At 38.6% G+C, this 24,402-nt stretch overlaps 2 protein-coding genes across 2 annotated transcripts; both read left to right on the top strand.

Annotated features, from left to right (window-relative positions):
* Positions 1-6,462: 6,462 nt before the first annotated feature.
* Positions 6,463-9,653, top strand: LOC112755157 (succinate dehydrogenase [ubiquinone] iron-sulfur subunit 2, mitochondrial). Its single transcript, XM_025803073.3, has 2 exons — positions 6,463-7,491; positions 9,030-9,653. Exons 1-2 carry the CDS (start codon positions 6,830-6,832, stop codon positions 9,199-9,201), a joined length of 834 nt encoding a protein of 277 aa, XP_025658858.1. The 5' UTR covers positions 6,463-6,829; the 3' UTR covers positions 9,202-9,653.
* A 9,565-nt stretch (positions 9,654-19,218) lies between these two features.
* Positions 19,219-23,593, top strand: LOC112755156 (cystinosin homolog). The gene is made up of 8 exons (XM_025803072.3): positions 19,219-19,767; positions 19,849-19,981; positions 20,464-20,553; positions 20,669-20,793; positions 21,798-21,840; positions 22,103-22,220; positions 22,306-22,355; positions 23,213-23,593. The coding sequence occupies exons 1-8, from the start codon at positions 19,649-19,651 to the stop codon at positions 23,366-23,368; spliced, it is 834 nt and encodes a 277-aa protein (XP_025658857.1). The 5' UTR covers positions 19,219-19,648; the 3' UTR covers positions 23,369-23,593.
* Positions 23,594-24,402: the final 809 nt, after the last annotated feature.

Here is a 24,402-nt window from a genome sequence, read left to right as displayed (position 1 = left end):
GATGTACTCTTTTCCCAACTTCATGATTTTTTCCCAAAATCAAAGGGTTTTTTCTGGAGAAGAGTTTTTAACGAGGCATCATAGTAGGGGCTAAGGGAAATAAACTGTCAAAAACCCTTAGTAGCAATAAAGTACCTCCCCAATTAATAAAGATCTTTTTCATCTTACAAATATCTCTTATAAATTCCTTCTTTGTTTTCTCTTTCGACGAAACGCACCGACTTAAGCTCGACAAAACGTGAAAATCCCATGAACCGACCTAGATGGTCGTCAGGATAAAACGACGAGGTACAAGTCGGTGTAAAGAGGTTATAAAAGTTGATCGTAATAAACTCAAAAATTATCTGACTTACAAGTCGAAAAAGCCGAGAAATAAAGAAACGCATCGAAAAAATAACCTAAGTCATAAAAACTCAATAAAATAAAATTGAGTACGAGGAATAAACAAAAGAGATCGAAAAACCCAGGAAAAGATCAGAAAGCTGTCCTTAAAATCCTTAAAACAAAAAGGTGCAGAAAGACAGACAAACCAAAGAAAAGGTTTTTTTAGAAAAGATCAAGGAGAATTCGAAAAATCACTATCAAAAAAGCATGCACACATAAGGTAACTTAAACCCTTATCCAAAAAAGGGCACTTATTTTAACTTAAACCCTTATCAAAAAGGGTATTTTTTGTTTACGGACTTAAAAGGCTAGAAGAAATTGTTCAACAAACAAACATAAAGAGTTTAAAAAAAGGGGGGGGGACCCACAGGCCGGGCCCCCATATAGCCAACAAAATTATTTTTTCGAAAGAGGAAAAGACGGATCACCACCACCAGAGTCAGGAGGAGCGCCACCGGGACCGGAAAGAGAGGCATCCATAGGAGGTGAAGAGGAAGTCGGAGGAACAGTAGAAGAGCTCGGAACGTCCTCAGGACGAGGAGGGGACTCTATGATCCTCTGCCCCCGAGTCTTCAATTCTGACTCGGAAACAATCACAGGGACAGGAGGATCCACAATGGCACCATCAATGACGACTTTGTCGGGATCTAAAGGAGAAAGGTCCAAGTTAGGAGCAATGACTCCGACCTGCTCCTTAAAGACCCTCCAAGCCTCCTCGGCGCCATCAGCAATAGAGTCCTCCAACTCGGCATAAGCCTTCCGAGAATTCAGCAGATCATTCTTCACAGCCACAAGATCTTCAAATAACTTTTGATAGCTGCCCTGCGCTGTTTTCCTCAAGTCCACCTCCATGTTGCATTGGGCTTGCAACTTCCTCCCCTTCTCCCGGAGGTTATCTCTCTCCTCCTTCAGCTTGGCGACTTCCTCCTTCAACTCCCTCTCATGCTCTTGATATATACGAAGCCTTCCTTCCAGCTCCTCGACCCTCGAGGTCATTCCTAAAGAGCTGAGAGGAGTCTTCTCAAAAATATCCAAGAGTTTACCACAAACTCCCGCCGCCTTGAGACTCTCTTCAACTAGAGTGGTAAGGTGGTGACGAACAGACACATCATCCATACTTATACGAGCATGGGGGTAGATGTTCTTTCGGACGAATGCAAGAGCATCCGCCTTCACCTCACTAGAAGAGCCAGACTTTAAGGTCTTGCGCTTCTTCTTCTCTGGCTCAGGAGAAGATCGGGCAGAAGGGGGCGACTGAGAGGAAGCAGAAGAAGAAATCACAATAGGCTGGGAGGGAGTCCCAACGTTCCGAGGAGGAGGAGGAGGAGAGATAACCGCCTTGGCGCCACCAGTCCTGGCGCGAGACCTCGCTTTGGCCTCCTGGACCCTCTGATAAGACTCCTGAGCATTCTTCTTCGCCATCTCTACAAAAAATAACAAAAAGTCAGACAAGTCGGTACAAGAAAACGCAAGTCGGAAGTAAAAAACAAAAGCTACCTAGTTGCGCCTGGATAAAAGTCGGAGACCCCTGGAGGAATTTCTTAGTGTCCAGATATGAGGCCCTCCCCCACACTTCTCGAAGGAACCCCACAACGGCCGCCTCCACTTCGTTTAGATCGTCCAGACCATACTTCTCACAGGTGGAGGCTTCCAACCAGTACAAGGGAAAGCGGGGGGAAGAACTCTCGTCTAGGAAAAAGGGGTGGTGACCCTCTACAGCTTGAACTTTGAAAAAATAATTTTTAAAATCATGGAAGGATTCGTCAAAAAGGGTGAAAACTCTCTGACCCTGTATGGCTCGGAAAGATACCCACTGTTGCTTATTGTTTAGCCCACTAAAGGGTTTAGTCATATGAAAAAGATAGAAGAAAATCTTCAAAGAGGTCGGGAACTCCAAAGCTTGGCTGATAAATTGATAAATTTTCAAAAAATCCCAAGAATTGAGGTGAAGCTGAGTAGGGGCAACTCGACAGTGACGCAAAACAGACATCTCAAAGTCTGAAAAAGGAAGAAAAACACCCAAACGGGTGATCATACACTCGTACATAAAGAAAAAATGAGGAGCCGCCTCATTGACCCTCCCGAAGCAAACCCGGTCTTCTGGACCCGGAACTACCAATTCATACTTCGGCTCATCTTCCTCAGAAGCGCAAATTCTGTGGTGAGTGTGAAGATGGGTAATAAACTCAGTATCGACCGAGGGTTCCTCCTCTAGGACCGTGACTTCAACCCACTGAGAAAGAACATCTACGGAGGCCATTTCTTTTTCTTAAAAGGGTGACAAAAACCTACAAGGGAAAAAGAAAAGGAAAATCAAAAACACGGTTTCTAAAGGGAGGGAATACGGAACCAAAGTCTACAAACCCACCTATCTACAAAATAAAGGTATAAAAATAGAAAGGCATGTTACAGAAAGAACTAACCTTTATCCAAAAATGAGGGTCGGAGGAAGCAAAAGCCTTCGAAAACGCAAAGATGCAGCACGAACGAGTGAAGAGGAAATTTGAAAAATTGCAGAAACGAAACAATGAAAGAGAGGGAAAGTATTTATAAGTACGTTAGGGGCACAATGGTAAAAATGGGGCAGTCATTAAAGACGCACCGTTACCAAGGCCATTAATCCCTACGCACATCCCTAATGGACACGACGCTTGATTAGACGTAACTGTCAGAACCAAAAGGTCACGAAAAGTCACGTCGACTTCAGACCATCACGTTGGTCCTCCAACAAGTCGGCTACAACCCCGAGTAGAATACTCGAACCCAAATCTTAAAGAGAAATTGGGCTCGAGTAGGGGCACTGTTCATACACTGGCCCAATAATAAAGGCCCAGAACCAAGCGAAAGGCCTAATCCAAAGGGTTGGGCCTCACCCAGTACCAATCTTCATCTTAGGAAGTCGGTACTCGTCACGACTTGCTCTAAAGAAGTCGGGAACGACGGTTAGCTGGCAGATAAGCACTCATTTGAATGAATAACTGTCCCTAGAATCTCTCTAACCACTTCCACAAGCCATATCTTAACTTCCCTAAGATAAAGGGACGGTTAACACCCTAAAAAAGTGGCACTACTCTAACGGTGGTTATTGGTTCACCACTATAAATACACGGACACTTCTCAGGTATCTCTAAGTCCCAATCCTTTCTAGACCTGCTCACACCCTTGCTGACTTAAGCATTGGAGTGTCTTTGCAGGTACCACCCCCCATTCTTTCGCACGCACAAGTCGGGCGGAGGGCACCGAGTTGCAGATCCACTTGAAATCCTCCTCCTTCATACGTTTGGGCCAACCAACACCGTCCAACCCACTAATCTCCGGTTACCCATCGTAACAACATCAATAAAATAGAAAGCAAACTATATATATAAAAGTCCCAACATGATCAATGTACAGTATTTGTAATACTAAAAAATTTGTAATGCTATTCTTAATAAAGTATCTTGTCTGATATAAAAGTCCCAACATGACATAAGAATAAAACTGATGTAAGAATAAAATTTTTGGATCTGCAGAATCATAAATTTCACTTTTTTTGTTATACTTTTTTTGCATTTGGAGTTGAATGTTGCTGTCTTTTCTGCGGTCATGCATCACACTAGGGGCTGATGAAAATTGATAAAATAAGACGGATACTATAGTTTGTAAAAAACCAAATGGGCCGCAAATAGCAGCAAATATGATTCCAGAACTGAAAATTTAGTTGTTTTAGAGTGCTTAAATTGCAATGCAATGCCTAATTGTTGGAGTCACACAATGATTGACAAGAAATTCTTTTTTCGAATATGAGTTAAATACATCTGTGGTGATTTTGCTGTATTAATAAAATTTATCATGAAAGCTATTTTGTAAATTTTCTCTGTTCTAGACATTTTTTGGTTTATTAAGATTTTTGTGCATTTGATAGTTGTTTATTTTTTTCTTTTATGTTATTGGATAGCTTACTGTGTTTGTCTCTTATTAACTATAGAGTACCTCAGTATTTTTTTGCTTTTTGCTTATTAGAACAAGTGTGTAGATGATTTTTTTCTGAGAGTAATATATTTTTATGAGTAGTGCTAGGGAGCCAATGGCCTAAGCGTACAATGTGTACAATGGGCTAAATCTTTGGTTTATGAATAAAATGAATATCACCTATACTATCCAGAATAACCATCCGGATACGAGGAATAATAAACATCTCATGTTATAAAAAGCTAATTTTGGGTTCACCAAGGTTCGAACTCTTGACTTTCCGAATTTGCAACTCTAATACCATGTCTTGAAACCACTCATCCCAAAAGCGTAACCTAACAAAATAATGTAACACTAATAATCATATCTCTAATACTTTCTAAACCTTCATTGTACACATTGTACGCTTAGGTCATTGGCTCCCTATACTTTCTCTATTTTCATGGGTTTGCTTATTATTTCTATCGAGTCATGTGGGTAAATGTTGAAACTTTTTGGCTTTGCATTGCAAGCGTTACGTACATTCTTCTGTCAAAAGTCAAAACTACTTCTTGGTTGTGCTTTTTCTCTTTGATCCATGAATACAAGAGTAGTTCGTTTGCTCATTTTGATACCACTTCTTTTTGCATTGCATCTGTATTTTCAACGAGATGGGTAAATCAATATTTCTATGTTAGTCAAGTGGAATTTCGGGCTCAATAAACACAGTGAGATGGGTTAAGTCAGTATTTTACGTCTTCTGTCGAGAATAGGATTCAGATGCCGAAATATGTTTCTCCATGTTTCCATATAAGAGTCTAATGGGAACTATGTTAGCATAATAATCCAAATTTTAATTGGCAGTTTTCTTCTATTTTTCAGCATCAATAAATTTTGTAATATCATTTCATTCTATTTCAGTGGTTGCATTGTCAATAATAAGAACTTGAGTTCATAATGAAGGTCGGCCATTTCATTGTACAATTTATTTATTCATTTAATTTTATTGGGTAAAAATTCAGCCTAACGTTTATGTTATATCCATTTCATTGTTAGTGAAGGTGTGTGAACAAAACTGTTTCTTGCTTTCTGCAACTATTATTATTAATATAAATAGAGACTTTGATTTAGAACACTTAATTCCTGTCAATTGTTTTTCCTGAGATTAATGAATGTGAAGGTTAGAATTAGTGAATTACCAAATTCGATTATTTTGTGTAGGCTCCTGATTATGCTATGTCATTTATTATGGTTTCTATTTCTGTCTCATCTCTTTTTTTTCTTCTGTCTTTTTGGCTAAGAATATTTTTCTTTTTGCTTTTAATGTGTAATTATGATTTGAAAGTAATTGTAAAAATTTGGTAATTTGAATACTATTGATACTCTACTAAGTATGTATGATTTTGAATGGTGATGATATTATTCATCATTAAGTGGGAGTGTATAGTATTGGACAATAGTCTGTATGTATTTGTGTGTTCATGAGGATACAAGACATGTGAAATCTAGAAAGCTAAAATGGTTTGTGAGAAAAATTGGTAATTGTCATTTTTTTCTGAGAGATCTTTTCAATTTTGTCATATTTTAAAGGAAAATTAGAACAAATGTACTGTTATATGTTGCTTTTGTTATGCTTCTTTTGTAGGATCGGTTGATAGTAGAATAAGAGAATTTAGCACATACGTATCTCATGTTCTGCTCTCTTTTTTTTTTTTTTTTTTTTTTGTAGAGAGTGGAGTTAATAAAAAAAAGATGTGATGAAGTTGATAAGAGTGGTTGTGATGACAGTATGCTTAGTTTATTATTTTTATTTTTTAACTAATAATCAAATGTTTTAATATAAACTATTTTAATATTATAATTAAATTTTTTACAACAATATCATTAATTTTTTTTTAAAAAATTAAACACGTATTATCAAATTATACCTATTTTTTATGTTAATATAGAATGGTTGAAAAGATTTAGTCGATTACAATTTTAAAACAACTTAAAAGTTCATAAAATTTTTTAAAGTTTGTATAATAAAAAAAAATATGAGGCAATAATTTGATAATTAAAATATTTTAATGATTAAAGTATAGGCTTAAAATTTTCTTGAAAATTGTTTTCATATATTACTCTAGTTAATTCTTTTTTTCTTTTTTGAAAAAGAAAAACGGTGCATATGGTGACCACGCGACACAGCTATTCACGACCAGAAAATACACAACGAATGCAGCTTTCCCCACTCACCACGTCGCAACACTCTCTACAAACGCTCAACGTTAAGCCACGTCATCACCAAAATCCTTCTCGCCGCCCTTGCTCCCAAACATCATTCTCCACGGCACGAAAAATAATACCCGATTATCAAGCAATATAAATACACAAGAACCCCAGACAATCAAATCTGAGGCTCCTCTCACAAATATCCATTTTCGTCTAAGGGAAAAAGAAGTCCTACGTGGCGTTTTCATTTCCCATTTCCCTTTCTCCTTGGTCCCTATTGTTCTGTTCTGGTCCTTTCTCAACTATGGCAACCGGGCTGTTGAGGAGGTCTCTGTCTAGGGTTCCATCGTCCTCGGCTTCTAAGCTGGCCCTAATCCGGGCCCACGCGTCGGAGGCTGAAGCCCAGCAGGTCGATGCCAAGGCCCGCGGCACCTCCACGATGAAGACGTTCCAAATCTACCGTTGGAACCCGGACAGCCCGTCGAAGCCGGAGCTGAAGAACTACGAGATCAACCTCAAGGAGTGTGGGCCCATGGTCCTAGACGCCCTCATCAAGATCAAGAACGAGATCGACCCGTCGCTCACGTTCCGCAGGTCGTGCCGGGAGGGGATCTGTGGTTCTTGCGCGATGAACATCGACGGTTGCAACGGCCTCGCGTGCCTGACGAAGATCCCTTCGTCTAACGCATCGACGATCACACCGCTGCCGCATATGTTCGTGATAAAGGATTTGGTGGTAGATATGACTAATTTCTATAACCAGTACAAGAGCATCGAACCGTGGCTGAAGAGGAAGAACCCACCGTCGGTGCCAGGGAAGGAGATCCTTCAGAGCAAGAAGGACCGCTCCAAGCTTGATGGGATGTATGAGTGTATACTGTGTGCCTGCTGTAGCACATCCTGCCCCAGTTACTGGTGGAACCCTGAATCTTATTTGGGCCCTGCCGCCTTGCTCCACGCTAATAGGTAACACCTTTTTTTTTTTTTTAATTTAAGTATGCTTTCTTGTATGTTATGTGTTTGTTGTTATGTCTGTATGGTGGTGGTGGTTGGTTTTATTTTTCTCTGGATTATGGTTTAGAAGTTTGTTCTGAAATATAGGAACTGTTAGGTAGTGTTTGTTTCTGGAACTGGAACTGGGGACTGGAACTCTGTTTGGTGGCCAGAATTTCAATCTTTAGTCTCAATCTCTTAGTTTCTGTCTCCCATTCTCAGTCTCTTACTCTCAGTCTCCCTTTCAAATGCATTAGAAATGTGGTACACTTAATTTGTTTATCAGTTCAGAAATTAGAAAGTCTCTACTGTTTATATTAACTGTATTATTTTCTCTTTGGTTATATTATTTGATGATTGAGTAATTAGTATCAAACATCTCTCTATAGTTCCGGCAATATTGGATAACACTTTGAGCTCTTTCTTTGGCTGTTGTATTTCTTTTAAATTACATCTATATATTATATTGCATGGAAATGAAAACCCCTTTTTTATGGATATTTTCCTGATTTCCTCTATGCTAATAGTGAAAAATTGGATCTTGCTTTCATGTTGCTTCATCTGTTTCCCTTGGCAAGGGATTAATCTTTGGTGATGTGTGCTATTTGCTCTATTTTGTGATCTTGTTTGATTCAGCCTTTTTGTCCTCCCTGCATAGTGTGCTTAATTACAATTTTTGTTAGATTAGACAATCTTTTGAGGTATTCTTCTTCTAACATTTATCTAGAACAAGAACATACTTCATAATTGAGAAAGAAATGATGGTTCTGTGGCCTGTAAAATAATCAGTAGTTTATTATTCAATGGTTGCTTCCCGACGATATATGGTTCTGTTGTGCATGCTTTAAATTCTGTGGGGCTTGTTATTGAGCATGTATGTCCAAGAGTTTGTTAGTTCTTGATTAAAATGATTGATGCGAAAGAGTTTGACGTTTTTGTAACTGAATATGATATTGTAGTTGTAGGTAGTTAATACCTACCTTCCCTTTGTTTCCCCTATATTCGTATTGTTTGCTTTCAAATATTTATGTGATCTTAGTTTGGTAGTTTAGCATACTGTTGTTTCTGTTTTAGTCACTCATGTTATGGTTGTGCAGATCACTGAGTGCAGTAGATATTGTCTTTCATTACTTACTTTTTCTGCTTTATCATGAGTTTTTATATGATAATTGTGCATAGTGCATGTACAAACTTATCATCGTGCTCTATGAATTATTAGCTCCCTGCTTTTCTTCTTGTTTGTATCAGATGTATGGGTAGGTCATACGGTAGTTCTAGCTAACAAACAATGTCATAGATGAACAAAGATTTAAAAATAAATCATTCTCTATTAGGAATGGATAAATTTAAATTGCTTTTTTTACTTACTTAATCATAAGTGTTAGAAGGTGTTTATTTTCTTCTTTCCCATTTAATTTTTGTGCTATATCTTCTGTATTCTGTTAGCCTTTTTTACTAGTCACTTGGTTTGTTGTTTAAACCTAAAACATTGTCTCTGATGAAATTTGCAGGTGGATAAGTGACAGTCGCGACGAGTACACTAAGGAGAGATTGGAGGCCATTAATGATGAATTCAAGCTCTATCGCTGCCACACCATATTGAATTGTGCTCGTGCTTGCCCAAAGGGTTTGAACCCCGGAAAGCAAATCCAACATATCAAGTCACTTCAGCCCAAAGCTTGAAATTCTAATTTTAGAGGCATGATGACGTTTGCATTTCATCATTTATGCTGGGATTTTGTTTTTCCTTCATATGCGGGGGTAAAATAGCCAATAAAAAGCTGAGCCCGCTTTTGTAAAACGTTCTTTTATTTAGAGTGGTCAGTGTTCATTGCTTTTGGAATAAATATTAATGGGCAATTGGATACCAAACTGATTGTAGCCTTTTATTTACACATGCTGCAGTGATTTTGTTTTGCCAAGATCATATTTTATCGTAGTAGGCACGGCTTCACCATTTGTCTAAAGTTGACACACTTTCTTTTGAAGTTTTTTCATGTGAATATCCTCATTTGAAATAATCTGTTTTCTTCTCCATCTCCCCCTCAACTGAATACTCCATTGTGTTGAAGTCTAGCCACTTAGGTCTACAGATCTTGGAAATTGGAATACAAGACTATTTGTTCTGGCATTAATTTTAGGTCTCTGTTATTTGTGCTACTTATGTTTTAATTTTTATTGTTCATCAATGTGTTATATCATTGATTAAGGGCTCTTCATGTGGCTGCTATAAGTGAAATTGTGCTATCAATGTTGTTGCTGATTGTTTATCAGTTTGCTTGCTAAATTGTTGATACAATTGCTTATCATATTTTTTTACCGGATTCGGTTAGTTTTTTGACCGATTAAATTGAGCTTTGGTTTCTGTTCTTATCCTGACCCAACACTATGGCATAAATTCAAATACACCAAAAGGCTCAATCTATAGATTGGCCTTCGTTATCCACCGACCTCTTCAGAAGAGGTTGGATTCAACACAGATTCCTTCCCTAAGAAGTCGGAAAAAAGAGATAGCTGGCAGATAGCTGGCAGAATATAGGTGGCAGTGCAGGTTTGGGTTTGGAGGAGGGGGAAATCGTGATGGAGGATTTGGCTCCGGTAATTGGAAACGCAAAAGAGAAAAATCGCGACATCTGTACACAATTTGAACCAGGGCTGGGGGCTGACTTGGAGGGCGATAATGACCACCACATTGAAGAACAAAGACTGAGCTGGGAAGAGGAGATGGTTGAGAATAAAGAGACTTGGAATTTGGCTGTGGAGTCAGGTGTTCAGTGCAGCGATGAGGAGGATATCATGGCTATCTTGTAGGAGCAGAATGAAGCGATTGCTCTGAAGAGACGACAGGCAAAGCAAAAAGCTAAAATTCGAAGAAGCTGCCCAAAAACTCGTAAACAGGTGTGTAATAACTTTATAAAATGATTCTAAGTTCATGGAATATTAGGGGGTTGGGAGGTTCAGGAAAAGTTGGTATGTTGAGGTACTTCAAAAGTAAGTTTAGATTGGATATGTTGGAGTTGGTAGAAACGAAGAAGGAACTTGTGACTAATCTTGATGTATCTCGTATATGGGGTAGAGACGGAGCATGTTGGGAGTTTGTAAGTTCAATTGGCACTTATGGAGGGTTATTGTTAATCTGGGATGAAGGGATTTTTAAATTGACTAATTGCTACAAAGGAGATAGATGTCTATGTGTAGAAGGGGTGGTGGTAAAAGATAATTTTAATTGTGCTATCTGTTTGGTGTATGGACCTCATGAAAGAGCTAAGAAAGCCTCTGTTTGGGAAGAATTGAGCTATATTGCAGGGCTGGTCCAGGTGCCGTTTTGTTGTTTGGGGGATTTTAATGAAATCTTGCATTTGGAAGAAAGAAAAGGTGCGACTAGATTGTCGGCGTCGGCAGAAGATTTTAGAGCCTGGATAAATGATATGGAATTGACACAGCGGTTGCAGATTGTGTTGCTCAGACATTCTCATGTGCTATGGCGTGGTGTGATAAATAACTTATGTTGTTGATGGCTATAGCGGAGATGACATAGGAGTTATCTTTTTCTGCTTTCAGTTTCATGCTCTACCTGTGTGTGTTGAGCTTCTTTTATTCAAAAAAAAAACTACCCCTAAAATCTCTTAACCCACTTTTAGAAGCTGTATCTCAACAACCCTAAGATAAAGGGATGGTTATCCACCTTCAGAAGTGGAACTACTCCAACGGTGGTTATTGGATCACCACTATAAATACACTGACACCCCTCAGGTATCTCTAAGTTCCAATACTCTCTAAATCTGCTTACCCCCTTGTTAATTTAGGAATCGGAGTGTCTTTGCAGGTACCACCCTTTCATTCTCTCACATACATAACTCGGACGGCGGCTCCCAAACGTAAACCAAGTCGGAGACCTCCCTCCTCTAGCGCTTGGGCCTCACAAACAAGCCCAATCTACCTATCTCAAGTTACTTACGTAACATTGGCGCCGTTGCCCGAGACTTGGGAGATCGACCTATGATGGCGGACGACCTAAACGAGGGTGGAAACATAGCGTCCGATTCTGAACAAGAGAATCAAGATACTAGTAACAATGACAGAGCTATAGTCACTGACCAAGGGGCGACTACTCAGCAGAGAGAAGGCCCCTCAGGGGTAAAGGACCCAAAGGAAATCTCCTCTGAAGCACACAAACCAGGAAAAGAGGGACAGCCCCATGCGGCCAACCTCATGGGATTGCTCCATGGCCACCAAGGACGGCTAGAGCAGCTAGAACAAGAATTAGAGCGACAACGAGAAGCGGAGAGAAACTTAAGGAAAGAGGTCGAGCAACGAAAAGAGCTTGAAGAAAAGTTCTTGAGGTTGGAATCCAATTTCCGAGGTCGAAACTCTCGTAGTGACTGAGAAGACTCTCCCTTGAAAGGAGAAGACCCGTTCAGTAAGGACATAATGAGGGCAAAAGTTTCAAGAAACTTTAAAAGCCCCGATATGGACCTAGACGATGGGACTACCGACCCAAAGCATCACTTGAGTAATTTTAAAAGTCAGATGTACCTAGCCGACGCCTCTGATGCTACTCGCTGTAAAGTCTTTCCGACGACGTTGACAAAGGCAGCGATGAAGTGGTTTGATAACCTCCCCCCAGGTCGGTTACTAGTTTCGACGACCTTTCTCGAAAATTTCTCATGCGATTTTCAATCTAGAAGGATAAAGTAAAGCACGCACCAAGTCTCCTGGGAGTAAAAAAGGAGGTCGGAGAACCTTTGAGGGACTACATGGAAAGATTCAATAAGGCGTGCCTAGAAATTCAAGATTTGCCTACAGAAGCAGTAATCATGGGCCTGGTAAATGGACTCCGAGAAGGTCCCTTCTCTCAGTCCATCTCAAAAAGACATCCGACTTCTTTGAGTGATGTACAAGAAAGAGCTGAGAAGTACATCAATATGGAGGAAAACGCCAGGCTACGAGAGCCAAACTGGTGACTTGGGCATCTCCACTCTTCAAGGGAAAAAGAGAGGGAGCCCAAGAAAAAAAAAAGAAGAAGTCGGGCCTAAAAAGCTCAGGCGATATCACTCTTATACTCCTCTGCGAGTTTTTCTAGTTGACGTCTACAGGAAAATTTGTCACACTGAAAGGCTACCTCCCCCTAGGTCCATCAAGAACAAGAAAGGGGGAAGTCGTAGTGAATATTGTGAGTACCATAAGCTGTATGGTCACTCAACAAATGAGTGTTACAATATGAAAATTGTGATAGAAAAGCTGGCCAGAGAAGGTCCGCTTGACAAATATCTCATGGAAAGGTCGGACCATCATGGTAAGAGAAAGCGAGATGGGGAGGATCGAAGAGATCCACCACCACAGATCCCGGAAAGACACATACATATCATCTCGGGAGGGTTTGCTGGGGGAGGTCTCACCAAGTCATCTCGCAAGAGACACCTGAAGGAAGTCTACCAGGTCGGAGGCAAATCGCCCGACCTCCCAACCATTTCTTTCACTAAAGAAGATGGGTAGGACATTGTTCCAGGACATGATGATCTAGTAGTGATCACCATGATTCTCGCCAATGCCCATCTACACAGAACCCTGGTGGATCAGGGAAGCTTGACTGACATCCTATTCAAACCAGCGTTTGATAAGTTGGGATTGGATGAAAAGGTGTTAAGAGCATACCCTGATACCCTATACGGGTTGGGGGATACACCCATAAAATCACTAGGATTCATACCCCTACATACAATTTTTGGAAAGGGGATGAAGTCCAAGACTCTAAGCATAGACTTCATAGTCATTGATGTGGGCTCAGCCTATAACACTTTAATAGGCAGGACAATCCTAAATCGGCTCAGAGAAATGGTATCTACCCCCCACCTTTGCATGAAGTTTCCAACGCCAGAGGAAATTGCAACCATCAGAGGAGATACAAAACTGGTGAGAAAGTGCTACAATGAAAGCCAAAACCTGAGAGGAAAGGGCAAGGAGGTTCACACCATCGAGCTCGGAGGAGTCCGAGCTAAAGAAGAGTTACGACCACAACCCGGGGAAAAGACTGAAGAGGTACATGTCGGGAAGGAGGAAGGAAATAATACCAACATAGGAGCCAACTTGAAAGAAGATTTGAAGTAGAAGCTTGTAAGGCTCCTACAAGAAAATTCCGACTTCTTCGCCTGGAAAGTCTCCGACATGCTCGGGATAGATCCCGAGCTCATGTCACACAAACTGTCAGTATACCCTGGATCACGACCTGTTCAGCAGAGAAAACGGAAGCTCAAACCTGAACGATCTCAAGTGGTGGAAGACCAAATACAAGCCCTCCTAGAAGCCAGCTTCATCAGAGAGGTCAAGTATCCGGCTTGGCTGGCAAATATGGTGCTAGTCAAGAAACAAAACGGCAAGTGGAGGATGTGCATCAACTACACTGACCTGAACAAGGCATGTCCAAAAGACCCATATCCACTTCCAAGTATTGATACCCTAGTAGATTCCAGCTCGGGATATCAATACTTGTCGTTCATGGATGCGTACTCGGGATATAACCAAATTCCGATGAACAAGCCAGATCAAGAAAAAACATCCTTCATTACGCCTAGAGCAAACTATTGCTATGTGGTTATGCCTTTTGGATTAAAAAATACAGGAGCCACGTATCAAAGGCTGAAGAATAAGGTGTTTGCACCTCACCTTGGGAATCTAATGGAACTATATGTGGACGACATGTTAGTAAAAACTAAGGAAGATGCCGACCTCTTGACTGACCTCTCGCAAGTCTTCAACACCATCAAGACGCACGGGATGAGACTGAATCCCGCAAAGTGCACCTTCGCAGCAGAGGCTGAAAATTTTTTAGGATTTATGCTAACACAAAGGGGGATTGCCAATCCCGACAAGTGTAGAGCAGTCCTAGAGATGAAAAGCCCGACTTGTTTAAGGGAGGTCCAGCAGCTAAATGGTCGACTCGCAACCCTCTCCAGGTTCTTGGCGGGATCAGCATTAAGATCCCTACCACTTTTCTCCTTGTTAAGAAAAGAATGCCAGTTCAAGTTGACTCCTGAATGCGAAGAAGCCTTCCAGGAGTTCAAAAGGTTTTTAAGCCAACCTTCAATTCTGACCCGACTTAAGGGGGGGAGGAGGAACTCGTCCTATATTTGTCTGTAGCTGACAAGGCTGTAGCATCAGCCCTAATACGGGAAGACGAGGTTGGGCAGCATCTTGTGTACTTCACTAGCAAAGTTCTACATGGCCCCGAGTTAAGGTACCAAAAACTAAGAGGGAACCCAATAGAAGTTTCTCTCAAATTTGAATTCCCAGCCTCCAACAACCAGGCAGAATATGAAGCCTTGATCGCTGGGTTGAAGCTAGCAGAGGAAGTCGGTGCAACCAAAGTAGTTGTGTTCAGCAACTCCCAGGTGGTGACCTCTCAAATCAATGGGGAGTATCAGGCCAAAGATCTCAATATGAAGAGGTACTTAGACAAAACCTTAGAGTATCTCAGGAGGTTCTCAGAGACCGAGGTCAAACATATAACTCGGGATCTCAATAGCAGAGCAGACACCCTCTCCAAATTAGCAAGTACCAAACCAGGAGGGAATAATAGAAGCCTGATTCAAGAAACTCTCCGAGAATCCTCTGTCACAAAAATAGAGGCTAAACAAGTTGTCCTTGAAATATCTGTATTGGACCTCGGATGGATGAACCCACTAATCGAATACATAAAATTCGACATCCTACCCAAAGAGGAAAAAGAGGCCAAGAAAATTTGGAGGTAAGCACAGAACTATACCTTGGTAAAGAATATCCTCTATAAAAGAGGAATATCCACACCATTGCTGAAGTGTGTCCCGACCTCAAGGACAACAGAGGTCTTAGAGGAGGTGCACAATGGTATCTGCGAAAATCATCTCGGAGCAAGGTCTTTAGCCAGGAAACTTATCCGAGTTGGGTTCTATTGGCCAACCTTGCAGAAAGATGCCATCGAGTTCGTAAAAAAGTGCCAACCATGCCAAATTCATGCAAACTTCTACGTCGCTCCCCCCGAGGAGCTTATTAGTATAACTTCTCCATGGCCTTTTGCAAAATGGGGGTTAGACCTACTCGGACCATTTTTCCAAGCGCATGGACAAGTGAAGTACCTAAGAGTGGGAGTGGACTACTTCACGAAATGGATTGAAGCAGAACCATTAGCCACCATCACAGTCCAGAGAAGTCGGAAGTTCCTCTACAAGAACATTATTACAAGGTATGGAGTCCCCCATTCCATCACCACTGATAATGGAACGCAGTTCACCGACTCTACCTTCAGAAACTTGGTAGCCAGCATGAAGATCAAGCATCATTTCACCTCGGTAGAGCACCCACAAGCAAATAGGCAAGCTGAGGCAGCCAACAAAGTTATACTGGCTGGGTTAAAGAAAAGATTGCAAGATGCAAAGGGAGCCTGGTCTGAAGAACTCCCTCAAGTACTATGGGCATATCGGACTACACCTCAATCTGCCATAGGAGAAACACTCTTCCGACTTGCTTATGGCATAGAAGCCATGATACCAGTTGAAGTCAATGAGCAAAGTCCAAGGATAAGATTCTACGACAAGGTTGGTAACATCCAGGCACATAAAGAAGAACTCGAGCTACTCCCCAAAGTTCGAGAACAAGCCCGGATAAGGGAAGCAGCATTGAAGCAAAGTATGACAAATAGATACAACAAAAAAGTCATTCGAAGAAGGTTCATCCCAGACGACTTGATCTTGATTAGAAATGACATCGGCATCAACAAGTCGGGGGAAGGGAAACTCGCTGCTAATTGAAAAGGGCCGTGTAAGATAAGCGAAGTCTTAGGAAAGGGATACTACAAGGTAACTGACTTGAGCAGTACCGAACTACCAAGGTCGTGGCATACTTGTAATATGAAGAGGTACTATAGTTAGAAGCGAACTCTACTCCCTGATGTACTCTTTTTTCCGACTTCATGATTTTTTCCCAAAAAAGGATTTTCCTGAAGGGGGTTTTAACGAGGCATCAAAGTGGAGACTAGCGGGAAATAAGTCTTAAAGGCTCTCCTAGTAGCAAAAAGTACCTTCATCAATAAAAAAGATCTTTTCATTACATCTCTTTATAAATTCCATTATTGTTATCATTTTTCTACGAAACGTACCGATTTAAGCTCGAAAAAACATAAAAATCCCATGACCGACCTAAGTGATCGGCAGGATAAAACGACGAGGTACAAATCGGTGTAAAGAGGTTATAAAGGCCGGTCATGATAAACTCAGAAACATTACGACCTACTAGTCGGAAAATCCGAGAAGAATTGAAATGCATCGCGAAAATAACCTAAGTCATGAAAGCAATTCAATAAGAGAAAATTGAATATGTGGGGAATACATAAGAGATAAGAAAAATCGCTCAAAGATAAAGGCTGTTGTAAAAAAATCATAGAAATAACTTAGACCAAAACAGCCTAGTGAAAAGATTTTTCGCAAAAAAGGATTTTTCACAAAAACCTTGCAAAAGAATCGCAACAAAAGCATGCACACGCAAAGTATACCTCAAAGCCCTTATCCAAAAAAGGGCGAATTAAATAAAGCAATTTTCTTTAACGGCCATAAAAGGCCAAAAGAGTCGAGAGCAGCCATCACAAACACAACAAACAAAAATTGTTTAAAGAAGGGCCCGCCTTATAGCTGAAATCAATTAAAGGGAAGGAGGATTGGAATCACCAATTGGAAGGGAGTTCGGGTTTGCAGCAGGGGAGGACGAAGCGATCTCTTCAGCAGTAGTAGTCGGAGCCTCTGAAGACCCCAATGTAACTGCTCCCATGTGTAAATGCGAAAACTCCAACGGACACGACGTTTGATTAGACTTGACGGTTAAGAAATTTAAAATCACGTCGGTTTTAAAAATAATGTCGACTACAGACCCGAGTTCAATACTCGAATCCAACTCATAAGCAAAAGAGATCAGACTCGAGTAGGGGCACTGTTCCTACCCTAACCCAACACTATGGCCCAGATCCAAATACACCAAAAGGCCCAATCCAAAGATTGGCCTTCGTTATCCACCGACCTCTTTAGAAGAGGTCGGACTCAACACAGACTCCTTCCCTAAGAAGTCGGGAAAAAGAGATAGCTGACAGATAACACTTATTCAAATAAGTAATTGCCCCTAAAATCTCTCAACCCACTTCTAGAAGCCGTATCTCAACAACCCTAAGATAAAGGGACGGTTATCCACCTTCAGAAGTGGAACTACTCCAACGGTGGTTATTGGATCATCACTATAAATACACTGATACCCCTCAGGTATCTTTAAGTTCCAATACTCTCTAAACCTGCTTACTCCCTTGCTAACTTAGGCATCAGAGTGTCTTTGTAGGTACCACCCCCTCATTCTCTCACATACACAACTCGGACGGCGGCTCCCAGACGTAAACCAAGTCGGAGACCTCCCTCCTCTAGCGCTTGAGCCTCACAAACAATCCCAATCCACCTATCTCAAGTTACTTACGTAACAGTTTCCTTGGTGGTTTTTGCTTGTTACGAAAAATGTTGAAGATCATTTCAATTCAAAGGCTATTATAAAATTAAAGTATTTTTTAATATTTGTAAACAATTTTTAATTTAAAAAGTATAAATAAAAAGTGTGATGTTAATTTTAATAATATTTTCTAAGTGTTGTCAAATTTAGATAACCAGTATAACTACTACAATGATAGACAAAATAGACTCTACATATACTCATAAATTCATAATCCTTAGGGACAAGTGAAAGAAAAAAAAATGAGGTTATTTTTATGTGGAAAAAAAAATTCCAAATAATGTCTTGTTTATAAATCATGATCATACACTATAACCTATCTGTTTCGACCCGGTTCAGCTGGTCCAATGCCCGAGTCCGGACAACTGGCCGACCCGACGGGTACCCGAAACCCGTACCGGGAAGCAACCCAACACGTTGCCTCCCATTTTCTTAGGCAACTGACAGTTGGGGAAGGAAGTTTTCTGAAAAGTGGGTTTGCTCCAGTGGGACCCGCCCTAGGTGCAGACTATATAAGCGGAGGGCCTTATCCCTCCCCCAGCTACGTCACCTAACCCTCACCTTTTCTGTCACTTTGTACGGATTCTGACTTGAGTGTCGGAATCTCTTTTGCAGGTGGCTCCCCCCTCACTACCTTGTCAAGCCGGGAGATTGTGAAGCTCCAGTCCTCTCCCTTCAACGTTCGCCCAAGAGGTCCAACCACGCACAAACGACCTGGATCCAAGTCCCCTGTCTCCCCCGTATACATAGCACCTCCGACCCGTTCAGGAACCGACCCTCCAAACACTATCTTCATGGATTCATGGCAAAAAATATTGATTATAGACTTGTTCGAAGATGTAACTAAAACAAAATGTGACTATTAAATTATGATCAAGGTAAAAATGAAAAAGATAATCATTAATTTATGGTCACAATTTTCTTTAGTTATAGTTATAGTTTTTAAACCTGAACAACCTGGCAAAATGATTGTAGTAATAAGGTTATTTTGAAGATTTTTATTTTTTTAATCTTGTATATATAATTATTGTAATTGGCCTTTGATTTTATATGTTTAAATCAAATGTAAAAAACATTTAAATTATCAATATAAAATTATTTGTATTAATAATTTTATTAAATATTTAATTAAACTAATTCAATCCTGATCTAACTATATTCATTGGTCTATCAATAACTATATTCATTGGTCTGTTTGTATTTAAGAAACTTTTTTCAGCATGAACCTGCCCTCAATAGCGTCTAACTACAACATGAGATTTTGAGTATGTGTATGGTCGAGCCATCCACCGATGAGACACAGTTACGTGATGAATCATTGCAACGAGAAGAAAGCAATTCAATATCATTGTTGAAATGTGTGCATTTTTTTTTCTGTTTTTATTTATCTAAAAATAAATGCAAAGTTTTAATATTACTGATTTTTCCTAATATCAATTTAATATATATTATTATTTTATTTAAAAATTTTAATTTAACAAAATTAAAAATTACTAAGTTCTAAGTTTATGAAGGGTCCACGGTCCCACTTATAAATTGAGTTTGAGAAGAAACTTTTGCATAGGAACTGAGAAACCGAAGGAACAGAAGAGAATCAAGAAGAAGAGAGTGAGAAACTATGGCTTCATGGAATTCATTTCCACTGCAAGTCACCTACGAAGCCCTGGGTTGGTTCGCTTTCTTTTCTTGGTCCATAAGCTTCTACCCTCAAGTCATCTTGAATTTTCGCAGGAAGAGGTTCCTCCTTTGACCTTTCCGTTTTTTTATTTTATTTTTTATTTCCATTTATTCTTATATTCATTTTGTGTTGAATTTCAGTGTTGTGGGGCTGAACTTCGATTTCGTGCTGTTGAATCTGACAAAGCACAGTTCCTATCTCATATACAACGCTTCTCTGTACTTCAGCTCTGCTATTCAGAACCAATACTACAAGAAATACGGTTATGGCGAGGTTCGATTTTCCTCTTTTATTCACTAGTCAAAGTAACCTCAATTTGTTTTCACTTTTCTTTGAAATGCACCAAAACTCGTTTAACTGATGTATATTCTAGTCCCCATGCATATCAAAAATGATATCTGCACACGAAATTAGTATTTGTGTATAAATATATATATATATATATATTGGTTAACTTATTTTGACTGTGAATTTCGGATTTCAATATATAGCTAACAAACATCAATCGGATTATTGCTTTAATGTGGACTCATGTTTGTTATCTATAGGGAGTGTTTTAACTTGTTAAAATTTTCGAAAACAAAATGGCTTAAGCATATGGAATCAAAGTGAGCATTAACCTAAACTCGTTTCTTTTGTGCCATGCCATACTGTTAAGGATCTGGTTCTCATTTTCATGAAATCTTTGATGTGGGGGATCTTAAATCAGCAATCTTATTCTTACGACTTTGATTCTTTTTATTAATCTATTTCAGATGATACCTGTGGCTGCCAATGATGTTGCTTTCTCAATCCATGCTGTTCTACTAACAGCAATCACCCTATTCCAGATTGCAATCTATGATGTAAGATGAACATCTCCTCCATTTGAGATTATTATTTTGATTCTCCATTCTATTGCTTGAATTTTTTATTTTTCTGAACTTGGTACTTTTGTTTTTTTTTTCCCCCTCATTGTAGCGCGGGGAACAGAAAGTCTCCAAAATTTCTATTGGAATTGTCTCTGTTGCTTGGCTTACTGCTGCAGTCTGTTTCTTTATTGCTTTGCCTACTCATTCCTGGCTCTGGCTTCTCTCCATTTTCAAGTATGATTGTGCTTTTATTTGCATCCCTTTCCTGCTTTCTAACCTTCAATTTAACTCCATAGAATATATGTTTTGATGTGATCTTAGCGTTATACTGGATTTAGTGCATTGAGATTTGATATTGTTGAATTTAATTTTGTTTTATTATAAATTTGAGGGATCTGATGTGGTAGGTATTGGTAGAAATCTCAGTGCATTCTGAGACCATCATACTTCCACCTTTAACTGGAACTTTGGTGGCACATCAGGAGAAAGATTATTTCATATTTTGAATAATGGTGGCTACTCACATGAATATGTTTTCATGTGAAGATGATATTTAAGATATTAACAAGTATTATGTTTAGCAGTTTAGTCAAACATGTCAAACCATGTAGCAGTTCTTAGTTATCATCTTAACATGAAGACATCCTCATAAGTAGTCACTTTGAATAATTTAGGCAACAAAGCAAATAAATTCTCTTCATCTATATAGTTAGTCAGCACTAATAAGTAATGAAGACTGTTAAGAAATCGATGCTTTGAATGGAAGTATTTTGGTTCTAATTTGAGAGTCCTACAAATTTTTAAATCTTACATGATAAGCCTCCCAAAGAATCTTGATTTAACGTTGTGTCAGACAGGTTCATGAATAATTCTTTTGAGATGGTTCATATTTTGGTTATATATAATATATTATAGGCTTATCTACAAAACATTTTCTATGGTAGGGGTCTAGGAGACATGATTTGAAGTACAACTCCTATTGTGTTCCTTTTTGTGTCCCAGTACCCAGTTCCTTCCATTAGACTTGTTGGTTATTTATTGTATTATCTTAGTGCAACAGCTTAGAGTTGTGTTCCTTTTTCCTGCTACTGTGTATGTTGGTATCTTAGTCAGATGATATCAGCTTTCATAAGTCTGTGGAGTTATATTTGTTCTCCTCTTTCAGCTTCACCATGCTTTGACATATAAATGTGATTTAATTTCATTCTAAATTTTTTCTTAAATTGTTTATATTGCAGTGGAATTCAAGTATTTATGACAGTTATAAAATATATTCCCCAGGTAAGGATTCTTTCAAATTTATTTCTGCTTCGAATTTATATGATTGTCGAAATCCCATTTTCATCTATTTTCTCTGTTTTTAAACTAAAACCTGTTAGCAGAGACTTTTTTTTAAACATAATTTGTTATCAGAAACTAATTTGTTGGTTATGCTCCAAAGGCAGATGAATATTTTCATTATTTATTTATTTTTTGAAATCCCTATAATCATTGTCTCAAGACTAGATTTATTTCGCTTGAATAACTTGTGTTGTGAATTTAGGCAATCTTTAACTTCCTAAGAAAAAGCACTGATGGCTTTAGCATCGGTAACATTCTACTTGATTTTTCGGGAGGGGTCGGAAACTACTTACAAATGGTTGTGCAATCTGTAGATCAAGGTCTGTCATCTCTGCTATTGCTATAACTAGCCATTTGATTCTGTATTTTCACATTTAACAAATTTTAAACATGTCAAATTTCCAGATTCATGGGTTAACTTTTATGGGAACATAGGCAAAGTGCTGCTATCTCTGGTATGGAAAACTCAACTCTTGAGTTTTACTTATTTGTTATGTCTATTTCTTCTCCTTCAATTTTTCATGCAGTGGTGGTTCTAGTTCTCATTTTGATTGTGATATCGAATAATCTTTAGATTCATATTTCATAATTCTATTCTAAGTCGGTTAAGGAAAAAAATTGATGGTATAACAGCAACAGATCTTATCACTCAAACAGAATAGTAGATTATGTGTTTCTATTCCAAATCGTCACAACATGGCTAGAGAGTGATGCAACTAAAACATTGAAAAAAGTATTCAATGTATTGGATACACCACCATTTTTTATTATTAAAAAAAAAAATTGGAAAACCTTCTGAAGTTGGGAAGGAGAAATTTTCTTTTTGAAAAGATTAATTTCAAAAGTCTCTTTATGTTAGAGAAGGGTGGACGCTTAATTCTGCTGCAACCCTAAAATATCTATTTTAATTTTTAAAACCATTGCTCTAGGTTCATTATGCAAATTTATTTATAACATAGAGGATAAAATTATAAGAATTTAATTTTGATGCACGGTGTAGTAAAGTAGATTTATATGTGCATTCAATTATGTAATGCTACATCAACAAAAATACTTACTTTTTAAATTGACCGTGTGAATGGTAATACAAAAAAACAAATGTGATTAGATGAGTAAATGATTCTATAAAATGTTTTACACTGTTAGTGTATCAAAATTAAATTCAAATTATAATCCAAAAAGATGAAAATAAAAATAAAAAGATAAAAATATCAGTAAACATAAGTCATTCTTACATTGGTCAGTCAATAATTAAAGCTTTTATATTACTGTTTTAAAGTTCTTGTCTTTTTGATGGACTACACCACTGCAGATATCAGTATTGTTTGATATTCTTTTCATCATACAACATTATGTGTTGTATCCAACTGCTAAAAAAGGCTCCAAGTGGGTAGACTCTTCCGAACAAGATGAACAAGTGAGAGAGCACCTTGTCGCTCCTGATCAAACAGCACAAGAGAATGTGTAAGACACATGATCTGTTTCATAGTGTGTATATTAGTCCCTTCCCATTTTCATATCAGTAGCAAAACAACCAAAGGATGTTTTATAGTGCCATACTCCCGGGGCGCCGTTTAGATTTCTGAAGCACCAATGGTATTATTTGTTGTATAATTTAAGCTTCACATTCTTTATGGTAATTTGTATCCTGAATTCATATCTAATCAAGGGCCTGGCTTTTATTTTGTCACAAGAAGCTGATTCCTCTGTAGATATCGCTAGATCAAATTAGAAATTAGAAATGTATCTAATCAAAGCTATAAATAAATCATCATTTGAAAAAAAAAAAGAGCTGTATCCAAATAATGATTGTAACACACAAGCTATATCTATCGTACAATATGATTAATATGGAAATGGGTTAGTTGAGCTTCGGCTTATAGGAGCTTAGCCTGAAGTGCAAATTAGCGGCCTGAGTGTAGGTCTATTATTCATAAACATACCTGTAAAACACCAAAATATTTTTTTTCTGAAAAATACACTAGATTTGCTATTATAATTTGCATCCACAATAGACTTTTCCGTTAAGACTATGAATTTTGAACAAGACAAAATGTTTTTATGCTGAGTAGTTATTTTTGTTGAGTTTACCATCAATAGAAAATAATGTTTTCTTGTAGTTAGAATAAGAGAGAAAGAGAGAGATTTCCATGATAACAAAGAATAAGCAAGAAAAATGGCTCCAAATACCATGAAAGGACCTTAGAGTGAAGTGCTAATAGAGTAAGCAAGAACAGAGAGTATAGGGTTTGTTACTTGGGAAAGAAGTAAGGATTAATTTATTACGATTTTTATATCCATATACTTAATATACGCATCAACAGTATTGGATAATAAGTAGGTAGTTACTCTTTTTAACTGCATAACTAACCTAGCTAACAAACTAATCCCTTAACATTACTCAAGTAATTATGATATTAGGTTGAATTCTCAAAAACTCAAAGAAACTTAATATTATCTTAGAAATTTGGATGAAAAAGATCTATGCTATTTATTGTCTTT

Source organism: Arachis hypogaea, chromosome 16, assembly GCF_003086295.3.
Source record: "Arachis hypogaea cultivar Tifrunner chromosome 16, arahy.Tifrunner.gnm2.J5K5, whole genome shotgun sequence".
Taxonomy (NCBI): Eukaryota; Viridiplantae; Streptophyta; class Magnoliopsida; order Fabales; family Fabaceae; genus Arachis; species Arachis hypogaea.
This window is presented reverse-complemented; position numbering and strand designations above follow the sequence as displayed.

Bases quoted from the DNA above. Each gene is read 5' to 3' on its own strand.
- LOC112755157 (XM_025803073.3), top strand. From the start codon at position 6,830: ATGGCAACCGGGCTGTTGAGGAGGTCTCTGTCTAGGGTTCCATCGTCC. The intron at 7,492-9,029 runs GTAACACCTTTT...TGAAATTTGCAG, and splicing joins GCCTTGCTCCACGCTAATAG to GTGGATAAGTGACAGTCGCG.
- LOC112755156 (XM_025803072.3), top strand. From the start codon at position 19,649: ATGGCTTCATGGAATTCATTTCCACTGCAAGTCACCTACGAAGCCCTG. The intron at 19,982-20,463 runs GTTCGATTTTCC...AATCTATTTCAG, and splicing joins AGAAATACGGTTATGGCGAG to ATGATACCTGTGGCTGCCAA. The intron at 20,554-20,668 runs GTAAGATGAACA...CCCTCATTGTAG, and splicing joins TCCAGATTGCAATCTATGAT to CGCGGGGAACAGAAAGTCTC.